General features: G+C 39.2%; 1 protein-coding gene across 7 annotated transcripts in view; it reads left to right on the top strand.

The window, feature by feature from the left end:
* The window catches only part of MITF (melanocyte inducing transcription factor), a 230,775-nt gene extending 225,758 nt beyond the window's left edge, over window positions 1-5,017 (top strand). For all 7 annotated transcript variants that reach the window (XM_004612790.2, XM_004612791.2, XM_055136578.1 and 4 more), the window contains one exon: window positions 1,406-5,017. In XM_004612790.2, the coding sequence (XP_004612847.1) occupies window positions 1,406-1,807 (402 nt within the window). In that variant the 3' untranslated portion in view covers window positions 1,808-5,017. The remainder of the gene's footprint in view (window positions 1-1,405) is intronic.
* The last annotated feature ends 10,707 nt before the right edge of the window (window positions 5,018-15,724 follow it).

The following is a 15,724-nucleotide window of genomic DNA, read 5'->3' on the forward strand; positions in this document are numbered from 1 at the left end:
TTTAAATGAGGTGTGTTGTGCTGCACAAGTTCTTAAACCTTTGAATCATCAGCCACCGCCACCCACATCTCCCGTCTCCCAGTGATCTTCAGGTAGTGCTTGTTTTGTTTTGTTTTTCCTTTTTAGATCACAGCAAACACTAAAAAAAAAAATGCAGAATTGCAATGTTATGATGTGATAGAAAAGAATCATTGCAGAATCTAATGCTGAGGTTAGTGGAATGTTTGAGTTGACTGTTCCTGCAGGAGTATGCCATTCCCATGGCAATTTGGGGGAGGGGATGTGTGTCCTGGATCAAACCCAGGGCTTCATGGCTCCAGCATGGAGCTATGTTCCTGGCTCCTTGAGAGTTAAAAATGACCCCAGAATTTCATGATTCTGTTGCAACATTCCACACTATCTCAGCGCCTAGTCCAGAGACCATGAAACTATGTTGTTATTTACTGAATAGTTTGTCTTTATGTTTTTAACTCATGCTCCCTGTGAACAGTAAGAGAACATCTTTATATTTAATGCATAAAAGTCTAACACCTAGTTCCCTATCCCAGGCTTTTCACATGCAGCTGACCCGGGTTTGATCCCTCCCTCCCTCCCTCTCAGAGAGCCCAGGAAGCTACCGAGAGTATCTCGCCTGCACAGCAGAGCCTGGCAAGCTGCCTGTGGCGTATTCAATATGCCAAAAACAGTAACAACAAGTCTCACAATGGAGATGTTACTGGTGCTCGCTCGAGCAAATCGATGAGCAACGGGATGACAGTGATACAGTGATTTATTTATGTTGCTCCCCAGCAGGGATCAGGTCCTCAGGGGTCACGCCCTTGACACAGCCCAGCCTGACAATGCTCAGACTTCACCAGAGCCCCACCTCACAGTCCTGCAGTGACCATGTGACAATAGGGGTTGAAAATAGGGTCTCAGGCGTGCACTCCAAAACCTTTGAATTATTTCTCCAGCCTCTGAGTTAAAAATTTTGTAAATAACTAGTTATATAAAAGCAAACAAAAGTATTTTTAATCATGCTTCTTAAAAGTCACCACATATACTTGCCAGTGTTACCTATATATGCGCCTAAAGAAATGTAGAACAGAACTTGAGAGAAGTTTTAGGCCCATAGCAAACTGAGTAGAAAGCTTGGGGATTTTACATATTCTGCCTGTCTCCTCCCGCTACCCACAGTTCCCCGTTATCATTCCCCATCACCGGAAGGAGGCAGTAGTGAAAATTGAAGAGGCTACTGTGATATATCATAAGCACCCAGAGTCCTTACCCTTAGCAGGGTTTGTTCATGGCACAATACTCATTTCCATGTGGGCATCTGCCACTGCATCAGACGCACAATAGGCTTCACTGCCCCCAGCTCCTCTGGGCTCCCGATTGAACGGTCTGATTTGTACTTTCATTTTAGGAACTTGAAATGCAGGCTCGAGCGCATGGACTTTCCCTCATTCCCTCCACTGGCCTCTGCTCTCCGGATCTGGTGAACCGACTCATCAAGCAAGAGCCGGCCTTGGAGAACTGCAACCAAGACCTTCTCCAGCACCATGCAGACCTGACCTGTACCACCACGCTGGATCTCACTGACGGCACCATCTCCTTCCACAACAACCTGGGAACGGGGACCGAGAACAGCCAGGTCTACAGTGTCCCCCCCAAAATGGGCTCCAAACTGGAAGACATCCTCATGGACGACACCCTGTCCCCTGTCGGAGTCACGGATCCACTCCTGTCGTCTGTGTCTCCGGGAGCCTCCAAAGCGAGCAGCCGCAGGAGCAGTATGAGCATGGAAGACACCGAGCACGCGTGTTAGCAAGCCCGCCCTGTGCTGCGCCCTCACGGACGCTTCCTCTCTTGAGTAGTAGATTTCATAATTTACCGGAAGGGTTTTTTTTCCTTAATAATTTTCCTTTAATATGAATTTTTTTCATGCTTTATCAATAGCCCGAGATATATTTTATTTTTAGAATTTTGTGAAACAAGACTTGTATATTCTATTTTACAACTACAAATGCCTCCAAAGTATTGTACAATGAGTGTACAGTATCTGTGAACTGAATCTGCCCCGGACTTTAGCTTTCTGAGCAAGAGGATTTTTGCATCAGAGCAATTTCCTTCCATTTTTATTCAGGGGAAACTTGGTTTGAGATTTTTATGTCTGTGACTTCCTTGAAAATTAAATGTAAATTTAATTGAAAGAATGTAAGGTGGCAGAGAGAGAGAGAGAGAGAGAGAGAGAGAGAGAGAGAGAGAGAGAGAGGGAGGGAGGGAGGGAGGAAAGAGATGAGAGAGAAAGAGAGGGGGAAGAAAAGAAATTCTTGCAATTTTATTCTTTCCTATTTTATAAATGTATTCACTCGTTGGTACTGCCTTAAAGATACAGTACCTAGCATCATTTAGTCTTTGTACTACAAAGTATTTAAAGAAATACTATATTCAGTCAAAGAAAAATATATACTACAACCATTTCTTTGAGGATAGTCTGGTTAGAGAACATAACTTATCCCTTACTTAGGTACAATTGAAATGGAAAGGAGACAGACCGAGGCTCAGAAATGTAGGATCTACCCTGGCTTTTTTTACTATGTGCTCTGTTACAGTTTTCCTTATCAACGAGTGCGATTCAGTTTTTCATAATATATATTTTATTTAGAAATGGAAATTAATGTCTCAAAGTAAAGTATTGAGGAGTACTGAAAGTTTGACATTTTTATTTTTGTTTTTTTCTCTTTTGATAAGAAAACTAAACTGGGCACATTTCTAATTGGCTTTACTATTTTTATTTTTAAATTTCATTGTTCATTTGATTTGTACAGATTCCTTATTATCATCATTCTTTTCAATATGTTTGTATTAATTTGTAAGAATATGCATCGTAAAATGGCAAGTTTTCAATATTTTTACAATTCACTGGTGGTTTTCTGCATCCTTTATACACACATGAAAGAAAACTTTTATGCAAGGTCTTATGTTTGAAGAGAGCTTTGCGAATATTTTGTATATTACAATCTCACTCAGAACTGTTTTCCACACATTTAAGGTGTAGAATTAATAGGTTAAAACCAGCTTTTTAGAAATAAACTTACCTATTTATTTTTAGTGACATAAAAATAGCAATATTCTTGGAGACTGATATCTGTAGTGCTAATACACCCAGTATGGTCCTATAAATTGGGCTTTATTTCAGCAAACTTGCTGAGTGTTTTTTAAGAGAGAGGATTACTGTATTGGCAAATTACTGTTACTTGATAACAATGTTTAACAAGCAGCAATGTTGTAAAGTTAGTTTCAGTGCATTATCTACTTGTATAGTCCTATGCAATAACAGTAGTGTTACATGTATCCTATCAGTCCTAGATGTTTTATACAGATGACATATGGTGTTAAGAGGCAGGCTGCTGAATGGAATTTCTCAGTAGCAGCCTACAGTTGAATAGCTAGTGGCATAATGCATATCCATTCAGAATGAAGTGCCTTAAATATAGCAGTAGTCTTTTTTGGACTAGCACTGACTGAACCGTAATATAGGGGAAGGTTTCAAGATGGTATCTATAGTTAAAAGAACGTATAGCATGGTGCCTATGTAGACAATATAAGAGCTTCCAATTTTCCTTCAGATATTTTTAATATTAAATATATTTTAGTGACAGTGCCAACTTCTTTCATCAGAAAACCTTATTCCAGAGGGGTTTTTTTTTAAAAAATTAAAAGATAGAAATGAATTTAAATATCAAATGTGAATTGGGAATGGGTGTTGGAGGGTTCAGATAGAAGGAGTGATTGTAAGATGTGTATGAATGGATGGCTTATACAAACATAATCAACTGCATCGTTCCAGTGCAGGTTGGACAGTGAGAATCCTTGAAACCATTGATGATGCTATCAGTTTTATAGCTTTATTACTTAAGGGGGTAGGGAAAATTTGTTCCCATTCTTTCAACCCCCTTAACTGTATAGCCCTTTTCCTAGAATAGTGATGCAAATATGCATGAACCACTAATTGTACCATAGTATTCATTGATACAATCATAGCATTGTCTATTTTTCTCTTCATATTTATATGGGGGGAGGGGGTGTTGAGTGCAAATGTCAAAGATTGCGCTGGTATGATGCTAGTTTTCCTTAGCTGATTTTGAGGGGTCTTAAAATAGAGCAAGGCTTACTCATCCAGCGACCTAGAGAATATGGCCCTGGCTAAGTAACCTCATAGAAAGCATTGTTGAAAGAAATGGCATCTTGTACCACTGCCCTGGCTCGCAACTCCTGAGCTCACCATCACCTGTGGTCATTCCCTTTCTTAAGAGACAATTTCTGGGAGTGACTGGTGAATCAGCCAGGAGAATGCTGAAACCTGTGGGGTGGTTTTATTTATTTCTTTTTTGCCAAATAGAGTGTGGATTCATCTTAGGACCTTGTTCAGCCAAGAGGCAGTGATTTGGGCTTGCCATTTAGAACAGTAAGAGAATGACCCGTACCACTCCCCAGCCCCTGACTTTCGACTCGGGGTTAGGCCTTTACCTGGAGTGACCAAAATGCCAAACTTGTCCACCTGCCTCTAGATAAGGCAATGGAAATACCAAACCTTCTGACTTTGCCAAAAAAAAAGAAAAAGAAAAATACAACCAACCTGGTCATACATAGATGACAAAGTTCCTTCTGGTTGTTTTTAAATATTAAAGCAATAAGAACAAATTAAGTACATTGGAAATTAAAAAGTCATGAAATAAAGCACAAAGGAATGTACTTACTAACTTTTTAAAATGCACTGGGGGAAAGTTGATGTTGATAACAGTATATAGATATATATAAAAAATCCCTACTTCTTGAAAAAAATGACGGATTACTGTCTCTTGCGGACGCTTGGTACTGTAATGTTAATAATAGTCATTTGCTGTTGGATGCAGCAATAATTTCTGTATGGTCCATAGCACTGTATATTATGGATCAATATATTAATGTATCCAATGAAATAATTGAACTGTTGTTCTTGATAGCCTCATTAAAACATTTGGTTTTTCACATAGTGGTGGCCAATTGTGTTTAGTTAATGCCAATTTTGAATATTGTTTGCCTCATCAAAAATAGTAGCACATATTTTCCTCTGATTTAATGATAACAAATTGCACGAAGAAATTTTAGTGCCAATTAAGTACTTTTTTGTTTTAAATGCCACTCTGAGATGTTACTTTTGGTTTAAACTATTTTTTATTAATTCATAAGTTACACCTGAGTTAGCTATTGCTATGCACCTTTTTTTTAATCTCCAAATTTCAGGAGATTTTAAACTTCCAAACATCAAAAATTCATTTTAGATACAGAAGTTTCATTTTAAAATGTTTTGAGTGTTTTACAAAAAGAGAAATTGTTAGAGACACCTTTGCATATTTAAGAAAAAAATTGAATTTTTAAAATACAAATTTACAATAATGAAAGCTTACTATACCTCAGTTGCCAACTCCTGACTATTGCATTGTGTTTTTTTTAATACTATACTTAAGATTCATTTGATAAATTTTGGATTTGACTTGGAAAGTGTCAGACAAAACATGTCTTTATTCCCTAGCTAGACCTTAAACTTATGCCCTCTTAACAAAATATTCTGGTTTAACCTCAGGAGAAATGAACAAGAAAGATCCTACAATGCTTTTGATGTGATTGTCAGCTTTTTCTGGTTTGATATTTTTCTTAAATTGTAATATACAGTAATTGAGCCATTTCTTTTCCAGAGTGATTTGAATGATTTATATTTCCCATAGAAATGTGATTGTATGCTGTCTTACTGTATAAAATAATTTTCTGGGCAACACTGATAACAGGTAAGTTGAAAGTTCGGGCTATTCATCTCAGGAACTCTGCGGTAAGACTTTAACCCAAGTTTCCGACCTGTCATTTGCCTATTAGCAGTGATTTCACAATTTCTAAGAATCCTTCATCTCTCATCTCTAGTTATTTCCACCCTTTACCACCCTTGCAATCAACCCCACATAATTGTGTGTTACAGCATTACTTTCTGAATACCAGATACTTGTTTGCCTAAAACTTGTGTGACTTCATTTGACACACACAGATTTATATTTCTTAATGTTTTTATTAAGTAAATCCAGTTTTTCATAAATTTATGAGATGAAAACATTTGAACTCTGTGAAACTTCCTGAATTTGAGCCTTAGCCCACTTAACCCACTTCCAGCTGCGTGGATTTCAGTAAGTTTCATAGCCTTTCTGTGCCTATATTTTCTTTTTTTCATCGGAGGTAACAAAAATAGTTACCGCATATTCGTCTTGTGAGAGCCATTCAAATATACTTGAATTTTGGTTGGTAGCACTAACAATACTCAATAAATGGTAGCTATCATTATATTGTCAGCATACTCACCTTTGTTATTAAAGTAGAAAATTTTCTATGGACCACTAAAATTATCCTGTATCAACACTGACACACATGTTTTGAGAATGCTGATTATAGCATACAGGGGCTAACATTTGTGTGAATTGAAGAGGTGATAGAAATCGTATCTACTGATTTGAGAATAGGGTTTTGTGGTTTCTAAGACCCAGGATGAATAGAGAATATTAATAAATCCAATTTATCACATTTGAAAAATACCTTCACCATAAATGTCCTAAAATTTAAATTGTATAAACTTTTGCATCCTGTATGCCTCTGCTGTGAGATGTTATCCTGTGTTTTACTTTCAGAAAATATACTTGCTAAAGCTAAAACTCTATTATTATATTATGAAAGAATTATACCTTTTAATCCTTTATGATATACATTGATGTGATGTATTTAGAGAAGTGTCTCAACTCTATCCTATCTCTTCACTTCCCATATCAATATTTAAATGTTTTTCAGGTTTTTATTTTCAATTATACTTATATTTGATGACTTCTTTGGAACACCATCTGAGGAGCTAATCTTCATAATCCAGCCAACATAAATGAACCATTAGAATCACCCTGTTTTTATTTTTTGTGTTCGTATGCCAAGATTTAATGCATAGCCAAGTAGCATGATGAGTCTCGTTTAAGAATGTTGTAAAGTTAAATTTTCATTGTATTTAGAGAGAGATAGTGATGATCTTATAATTCTTTACTGCCGTATCTGGGGCTCAGTAGCAGTACCTTCATGTCTTTGCCCATACTAATAAAAATTACTAATATGCATGTTGTGCAGAATAGAAATGTAGATGTTTCCAGTCCCTTCTAGCTTTCCCCAAGAGGCATGCACCACAAGGAAGGGAGGGATGAGGGAAGGAGAAGCGCAGGGACGGAGGGAGGGAGGGAGGGAGGGAGGGAGGGAGGGAGGGAGGGAGCGAGGGAAGGAGGGAAGGAAGGGAGGGAGGGAGGGGGAGGGAAGGGGGAGGACAGACATTTACTGTATTTTAAAAGCTTAGGCCCTTGTTTATACATGCAATTTAGAAATAGCTTATCTTATTTGTGTTCAGTATTTATAGGTCCTTTGAGCCTATTACCAATACCAGATACACTGGGAAGTAATATGACTATACCCACATCCAAATCTCAGCAACATGTCTAAATGGTAAAGGCAGTTTGCTTTTGAAAAATTTGCATTTTAAATTTCTAATTATGGAGTCAGTTGAAGTTATATCCAAACGGGTGCAATTGTCACTCAAAGTTCCTTACATATTATTCAGACAGCAAAATCTGTGTAGATAGAAACCACTAAACTAGTGTTTCCCAAACTTTGTTTTATGGTGCTGGCTTCACAAGCTGTTCCATAACTTACTTTGGGGAATTGGGGTTTTAGAGGTTGGGGTAGGAAGTGAAATGCTGTAGTGAAATGTGAAAAAGTAACTTTGGAAATGCTGTGATGGAGAAATTTATATAGGTATCTCTACTGCAAAATTTCTCACTTTATAAATATGCAAATGTTCATTGAGAGGTTTCAGAACTGAGAATAAATAGTAAGTTGTTCCCAGTCTAATTTGACCGCTGATGGGTAGGAGTGGGGATAAGGGTGGAAAGAAAAACTGAGAGAAACTCTGTGAGTGTGTATGTGTATAAATAGAAACTGTGTGTAGATAAACTGTGTGTGGGGGGGGGGGGTGAGAGAGAGAGAGGGAGAGAGAGAGAAAGAGAGAAAGAGAGAGAGAGACCTGCCAGCTAATTGTTCCAAAAACATAGTTTGGGAAATTTGGAGATGTTACAGAAAGATTAATAATTTCTTTTTTTTTCTTAAGGTTAGTGTGCTTAAATTTATTTATTATTCTATAGATAGAAATTACTGCCATTAAGAAGCTATTCCTGAATAAGTAAACTGCCTTAGGCTTTTTATTTTCAATTAAAATGTATGATTCTAGTGAAGGCAACACTGACATGAAAGATATTAATGTTTTTATTCTTTAGGGCTAGAGCGATAGTACAGCAGGTAGGGTGTTTGCCTTGCATGCTGCCAACCCAGGTTTGATTCCCAGCATCCCATATGATCTCCTGAGCCCTGCCAGAAGTGATTCCTGAGTGTAGAGCTAGGACTAACCTCTGTGCATTGCCGGGGTTCAAAACAAAAGAAAAAAAACCAAAAACTAGTGTTTTTAATTTTTCATAAAAATATATATTCTTGTTAGGCTTATACCAACTGTACCTTTTCTATGTGTGTTCAAGAGAAAATTTTATGTTATATATCTCACCACTTGGTATGGTTTTTAACATAAAATGGAAATCTTTGATACAGAGCAATTGGTTTGATAAATTCTGCTTACTGATTTTTGGTGGAAGTAAGTTAGAAGGAATTGTGTGGTATTCACATGGATATAGTCTAGTCAATGATATCTATTTTAATGCAAGAAATTCTTCCATTAAAACCAGTTCATAACCAAATAAATCAGATTATAACTCAAAAGTTTAATTACTGGTTGATAATAGATAAACTTAGAGAAGCTACATTTATTGTTAAGGACCTAGAGTATGGTATGGGCCTTACTCTGATTACATATTTAAATTTAAGTTTTGGGGGTGAGAGTTTGGGCCATACCCAGAAGTGTTAGAGGCTAATTCCTGGCTCTACTGGGGACTGGAGCACAGGGAAGTGTGGTACCACGGGTCAGACTGGGGCCAGCTGCTTGCACGGCTGTCTTAACACACAGTACTGTGTTTTTGCTTTACTCCAACTCTTAGAATTGAAACACTCTTTACTAAGAAAAGTGGAGAAAAACAACATATCCTATTCCTTATGAGTGAATCTTTCATTCAATATCTTTTTTAAATACATAGTTTCCAGACCCCACTATATACTTCTAAAAATAAATACTCCACTGAGTACTTTCATTTCAGGGTGATAGATTTAGTAACACATTGGTAGGTTTGGGTCCACAAGGCACAAATGGTAAATTTAACTTTATGTGTGCAGAATTCAGAATTCAGAGTTCACATTCAAAGGATTGAAAGCGTTCAATCTGCCTAACTGTCATTTTCTTGACTCTGCCCCCCTCTCTGCAGGTGAATCTTCTCCATAAGGAACCCTCTGTCAATTTCAAAGTCCAGTCGAAAGCCAGCACCTTTTCCCCAGTTGCTATGGCAAAGTTCCTGAATTAGTTCTGTTCAGGTTGACTTGAATGTCATCAGTCAGAGGATGGAACAGAACAATTGGCTGGATTGGGGTCCTAAGGTACATTTTATTAAAGTCACTCCATAGCACATAAACAAGGGGCCTGGGAGAAAGGGAGGTGGGATTCACCCAGATTTTTATGTGATGCTTTCTGCAATGGAGAAGAAAATGTTCTAGGAGGCAAAACAGTCCAAAACCATTACTGTAGATTGCAAGATATTTGGGAAAGTTACACCTTTCCAGTCTGTTGCCCCTCCTAGATCCATCATTTTGGCATTTTTCTTCAACTTGAGTATAGGATGGTGGAAAGGGAAGGAGAGAAGGTGTTAAATCCCAATAGCTGTTTCTCCCTCATTCATGGCTAAATCTTGCCATTCAATTGCATGCCATGGAGAGATTCTAAGACTCGAGCTTTGCAATAAGATGTTCAGAGAACTCAGAAATGTGCAACCTGGAATGGAGACTTTTGACCCTGAAACAGCCACTGCATAAGCCACTAGTTTTCTTGCTGTCTGCCTCAGCTCTGTTCTCCGTGGTCAGCTTCCCTCTCAGCGCCCTGTCAGGGGCAGCAGTGGCCAGTGGCCCCACACACTCTTGACAGTTTTATCAGTGAGAACCTACTTCTTGCTTTTCAAACAGTTAACTCCTTACTTAGGTTTTCAATTGCATTTTACTTAGAGAAGAGGGCACTGATCACCTTAGAAAGGAAGCTCTTCTTGTATTTTTACAGAAGTTTTAGTGGCCATACTCCACAGGGCTCAAGGGCTTTTCCTGGCTGTGTGCTCAGCAGTTAACCATGTGGTGTTCTGGGTACCATAGGTGGTAACTAGGATTGCTCCATAGTGTCTATACGCAAGAGAGGCTGGCACCTTACCTGTTGTAGTGTTTTCCGGCCCCTGTATTTTTTTCTTCACACTATCATATTTCCTTCAAAGGTTATATTTTTTCTGATTCATTCCATCCTTTTCTCCCTCCTTTCTTAAACCACTTTGAGTAAGTTTCATTTGTGATAAAATGTTTATTAGTAGATAAGGATTTAGAAAGCTTTGTCCCAATACTATCAATAAGAATACAGGCCTATTTTTTGTTTGTTTGGGGGCTGCACCAGGCTATGCTCAGGAGTTATTCCTGGCTCTGGCTCTATACTCAGAAATTACTCCTGGCAGTGCTCTATAGATTCCTGGGATTGAATCCGGGTCAGCCACATGAAGGCAAGCACCCTGCCCTCTGTACTATGTCTCCAACCCTGAATGTAGGCTTATTTTTTAAAAATAACTCATTAAAAATGAACTGAATAAAAAAAAAGCAAAATACTAGGGTAAAGGTTCCTGTGTGCTAGGGCTCTAGACATACCTGTTTATAAATATGTCGTCCTATCTTATTTATATGACTTCAGGGGATAAATCAAGCCCCATGTGCATGGAATTACAACTTTTCTAAATTGTGGAGATTTTCTCTTCACCACTTTAGATGATAGACTTTCTGAGGTGCATTGTTCTCTGCTCTTTGAGAAAGAATTTCATGAATATAATTTTACCTCTGCTTGATGGCTCCAGGTCATTTATAATGTCATTACTTTGTTGAGCTGATATACACCGTGTCCTTGGGGCTACAGAGATGGAACGGAAGTGGTTCCTATAGCCACAGCCCCAACAGCCAGTTTTTCACTCGTATTCTTTCCTCCTCGGCCTTTCAGATTTACTATTACAGCCCTGCTGGGTGCTCCGACAAGCGCTACTCTGCTGTGTATTAACCGTAAACAGTAGTTAGGTCTTATAAAAAGGAAAATTGTCCTGTGTGAAGGTCTAGGCATTCTCTTTTCTGTGTACTGCTTAGAAGTCCAGTGCTGGGATTTGAGCTGTTCCCCCCACCTCCTCCCCACTTCTGTTTTTCAGCTGGACTTTGGCTAACAGAAATTAGCCAAGATTTGTGACCCAGCCAACGAATACAAACATACCATGGGATTCTGCTGGCCTATGCCTCTGAGAAGCCATTTTCGATGCTTGGAGCAACAGCCAATTCAATCCAGCTTGGACTATGATGGTCAAACTTGCCTGCAAAGGCCAAACAATAAATATTGTTGACTGTGGCAGCCAAGAGGTTCTTATATGGCAAGAGAAAAAACGTATATTGAAGTTTGAAGTATACTGATTCTAATTGAGAACAATTTTTGTAACTTATGTACTTACGAGAAGAATGGAATTCTCTTTGTGTGTGTGGGTAGAGGGGTGGCCATATCATTTTGTTACATTGAAACTTGAAATTGGTGTTCCCTAGCATCAAACTGGAAGTTTGCAAATATTCACCTTTAAAAGTCTTTCTTGGAAAGCCAGAGTTATAGTACAGTGTGTAGGAATTTGCCCACAGCTGACCCAGGTTTGATCCCTGGTACCACATATAATCCTCTGAGCCATTCCAGGGTAAGACTTGAAGATAACCAGCTGTGGTCCAAACACAATGAGGAAGAGAGGGAAGGAGGGAGGGAGGGAGGGAGGGAGGGAGGGAGGGAGGGAGGGAGGGAGGGAGGGAGGGAGGGAGCAGGTGAGGACCTTCAGTTAAGTTCAGTGACTGAGAGCCTTACAAGAGTAAGGTATTGAGTTCAATCCCTGGTCAGGCATCTCTGCTATCTGTAATCCTAAGCAATACAATGCTTTCTGACTGCATCACTGCCAGGTGTGCAAGTGAACACAACTGAAGGTGCAACCCCGGCCCCACAACCGAAAAGATGTGTATCACTGCTAGGAAATATGACCTAAGCCAACTCGTGTGAAACCCCCAATGAACAACCCCAGCCAAGTGTGCAAACTCCACACCTGATGTCTAAGCACCGCCACAAAGTGAGAGTGTGACCCCCACTCATGGCAGTAACATCAGAGGGAAAGGAAGGGGGAAGCATCGTTTAGCTAATAACCTGTTCAGAAACAGCTTAACAGCTTTACTTACAACTCAAATTACATCACAGTCAACACCAATAGTCTTCCCCTATGTATTTTCCCTGGTTTGGTCCCTGCACACTATATGGTCCCCTGAGCACTACCAAGCGTGTTCAGTGACCGCAGAGCTAGGCATAGCTGGGTATGACTCAAGCCTCCACTGTCCCCACAATAAATTTAGGGCACTGGAGAATATGAACCAGCCTGCACTTCTTTTTTTTTTTTATTTTTATATTTGTTTAATGTTAAATTTTTGTTATACAATCAATTTTAATTCTAGAATTTTTTTTTCCTTTTTATAATTTATTTATTTTTAATTAGAGAATCACCGTGAGGGTACAGTTACAGATTTATACACTTTTGTGCTTATACTTCCCTCATACAAAGTTCGGGAACCCATCCCTTCACCAGTGCCCATTCTCCACTACCCGTAAACCCAGTGTCCCTCCCACCCTCCCCAATCCCATCTCCCCCCCACCCCACCCTGCCACTGTGGCAGGGCATTCCCTTCTGTTCTCTCTCTCTAATTAGCTGTTGTGGTTTGCAATAAAGGTGTTGAGTGGCCGCTGTGCTCAGTCTCTAGCCCTCATTCAGCCCGCAACTCCCTTCCCCCACATGGCCTTCAACTACAATGTAGTTGGTGATCGCTTCTCTGAGTTGCTCTTTCCCCGGAACGTGAGGCCAGCCGCGAAGCCATGGGGTTAACCTCCTGGTACTTATTTCTACGGTTCTTGGGTATTAGTCTCCCACTCTGATATTCTATATACCATAGATGAGTGCAGTCTTTCTATGTCTGTCTCTCTCTTTCTGACTCATTTCACTCAGCATGAAACTTTTCATGCCCATCCACTTAACTACAAAATTCTTGACTTCCTTTTTTCTAACAGCTGCATAGTATTCCATTGTATAGATGTACCAAAGTTTCCTCAACCAGTCATCCGTTTTGGGGCATTCGGGTTTTTTCCAGATTCTGGCTATTGTAAACAGTGCTGCGATGAACATACATGTGCAGATGTTGTTTCGATTGTACTTTTTTGCCTCTCTGGGATATATTCCCAGCAGTGGTATTGCTGGGTCAAATGGGAGCTCAACCTCTAGTTTTCTGAGAGTCGTCCATACTGTTTTCCAAAAGGGCTGAACTAGCCGGCATTCCCACCAGCAGTGTAGAAGGGTCCCTTTCTCCCCACATCCTCTCCAACAGCGGTTGCTTTTGTTCTTTTGGATGTGTGCCAGTCTCTGTGGTGTGAGGTGGTATCTCATGGTTGTTTTGATCTGCATCTCTCTGATGATTAGTGATGCAGAGCACTTTTTCATGTGCCTTTTGCCAGCCTGCACTTCTGATGTCCTGCTGGCCAAGAAACGTGATAAGCAGAGAACATCTTTTTTGTATTTGTATTTATTTTTCATTAAATTAAGGTAATGCATTTACAGTGGTGTGAAGATTTATGGCCTTGGTGTACATAGCTAATTCACCAGAGAACTAATTGGCAAGAGAGAAATGTGCTTTCTTTACTGAGCAGAGCTACCCTATCAAGGAACATATCCTGGGACTGTATTTTGCAGACTTTTGTTGTTACAGCTGAGCTATGCTTGCATAGACACTATTTTGACAATAAATGTAATAGGTATTTTCTCTTTTTCCTGCACCTCTTCCATGTCCATTTCCAAGTTTTCACTGATTTCTACCAGTTATGCTATTTGAATAATATACATCTGTGAGTCCCCCACTTCTTAAACAAAAGCAAATTAAATTACATGTTATAGCTTGGATAAAAATAGTTGAATTAGGATTTAAAAGCTCTCTAAGAATTTTGTATGCGTCCAAAACAAAGTTTAGCAGACCTAGTTGCTCTTTTGTGATGGGGTAGTAGCAAGTGATTTAGTTAGTGAAACAGATTTTATCCATTCACTGGGATTATTATAAAAGATGTAACACAGTCTTGAATACTTCTTTCTTTTGTTGTCAACTGAACTTTTTCTCTAACCAAATCTAGTTTGAGATGAGTTTCTGAAGGTAGAATGTTAGACACATTGTAAAAACTTGAAAAAGATACGGAAAACAATAGAAAGAGTACAAATGCTTTTGTTTGAGCTATGATTCACTGTAGATAAAGGGTTTTCAGACTTTTTTTCCCATTTTAAAAGGATGGGGTACTTGACCATTTCTTGAGCCAAAATTTACAGTTTCTGGGTATGTTTGCTTATTTGAAAATGTTGGTAAAATGGTTTAGAGGGCTGGTCTGAAAATTAATGAAAAAAAATGTACAAAGCACTTATTTCCAAACTTGGCAACATTTCATAGCTATTATTATTTCTTTCCCACTGTACTCCTACCACAATGTTTTCTTGAAAATAATAATTGTGTTTGCTACATCAAAAACTATTAGTAACCAAAATATCTTACTGGCTTTCAGCTTGAATTTCATTTGGTTATAAGCAGTATTTGAAAAGGTGTAAGACATCAGATCTTTATTTTTCTTGTCATGTTTCAGAGTTTCCTGAAGGAAAAGATCAGTAGTTGTTTTTCTTTCATCAGAGATTACAGATGGTTTGCAGATTTTTCTATAACAGGCAGCTGTAATGTGGTCAAGACCATGGGTGCTGGAGACAATTTTTAATTTTGTGCTTCCCACAGAGGACCTAGTAACTGCACCAAATATCTACCTCTCTTGACCTCCCTCCACCTGAAGATTATCTGTCAATAGTTTTCTGACCTGAGATAGCTATGAAGCTGTACCAATAACTTATCACAGGCCCTCTCCCTGCTGTAGAGACAGAATGAAATGTAATCTCAGATCTTCTGCTTCCTGGGCTCATCGTCCAGTCAGTAGTGGGCAGCTATTTTTCCAATTGTTTTCTTCTTTCTGTTCCTGGACTGCTTATCTATTCCATGATAAACAAGCTTCATATAGGGAGTAAAATAAAGAACATTATACGATACTCACTTAATCTCTGGGGTCAAGAATGTGCACAGGACAGAACTGGGTGGGCGCTATTTCTCTGCTCCAAGAGCAGGGCCTGAACTGGGGTGACTCCCCTGGGCTACTTCACTCACAGACCTGGGGCCCAGGTTGCAGTGGTCCACATGCAGCCTTGGTGTGGTGGCATCTGATCAGCAAAGTGCCTATGCAGTGCAATATGATGGCTAGTTTTGGAGAGGGAGAAATTGAGCTCTTTTCAAAAGGGCAGGATTGACGTTGCACAGTTACTTGTGAGCTGGTCTCAAGTCA

This window comes from Sorex araneus, chromosome 4 (assembly GCF_027595985.1).
Source record: "Sorex araneus isolate mSorAra2 chromosome 4, mSorAra2.pri, whole genome shotgun sequence".
NCBI lineage: Eukaryota > Metazoa > Chordata > Mammalia > Eulipotyphla > Soricidae > Sorex > Sorex araneus.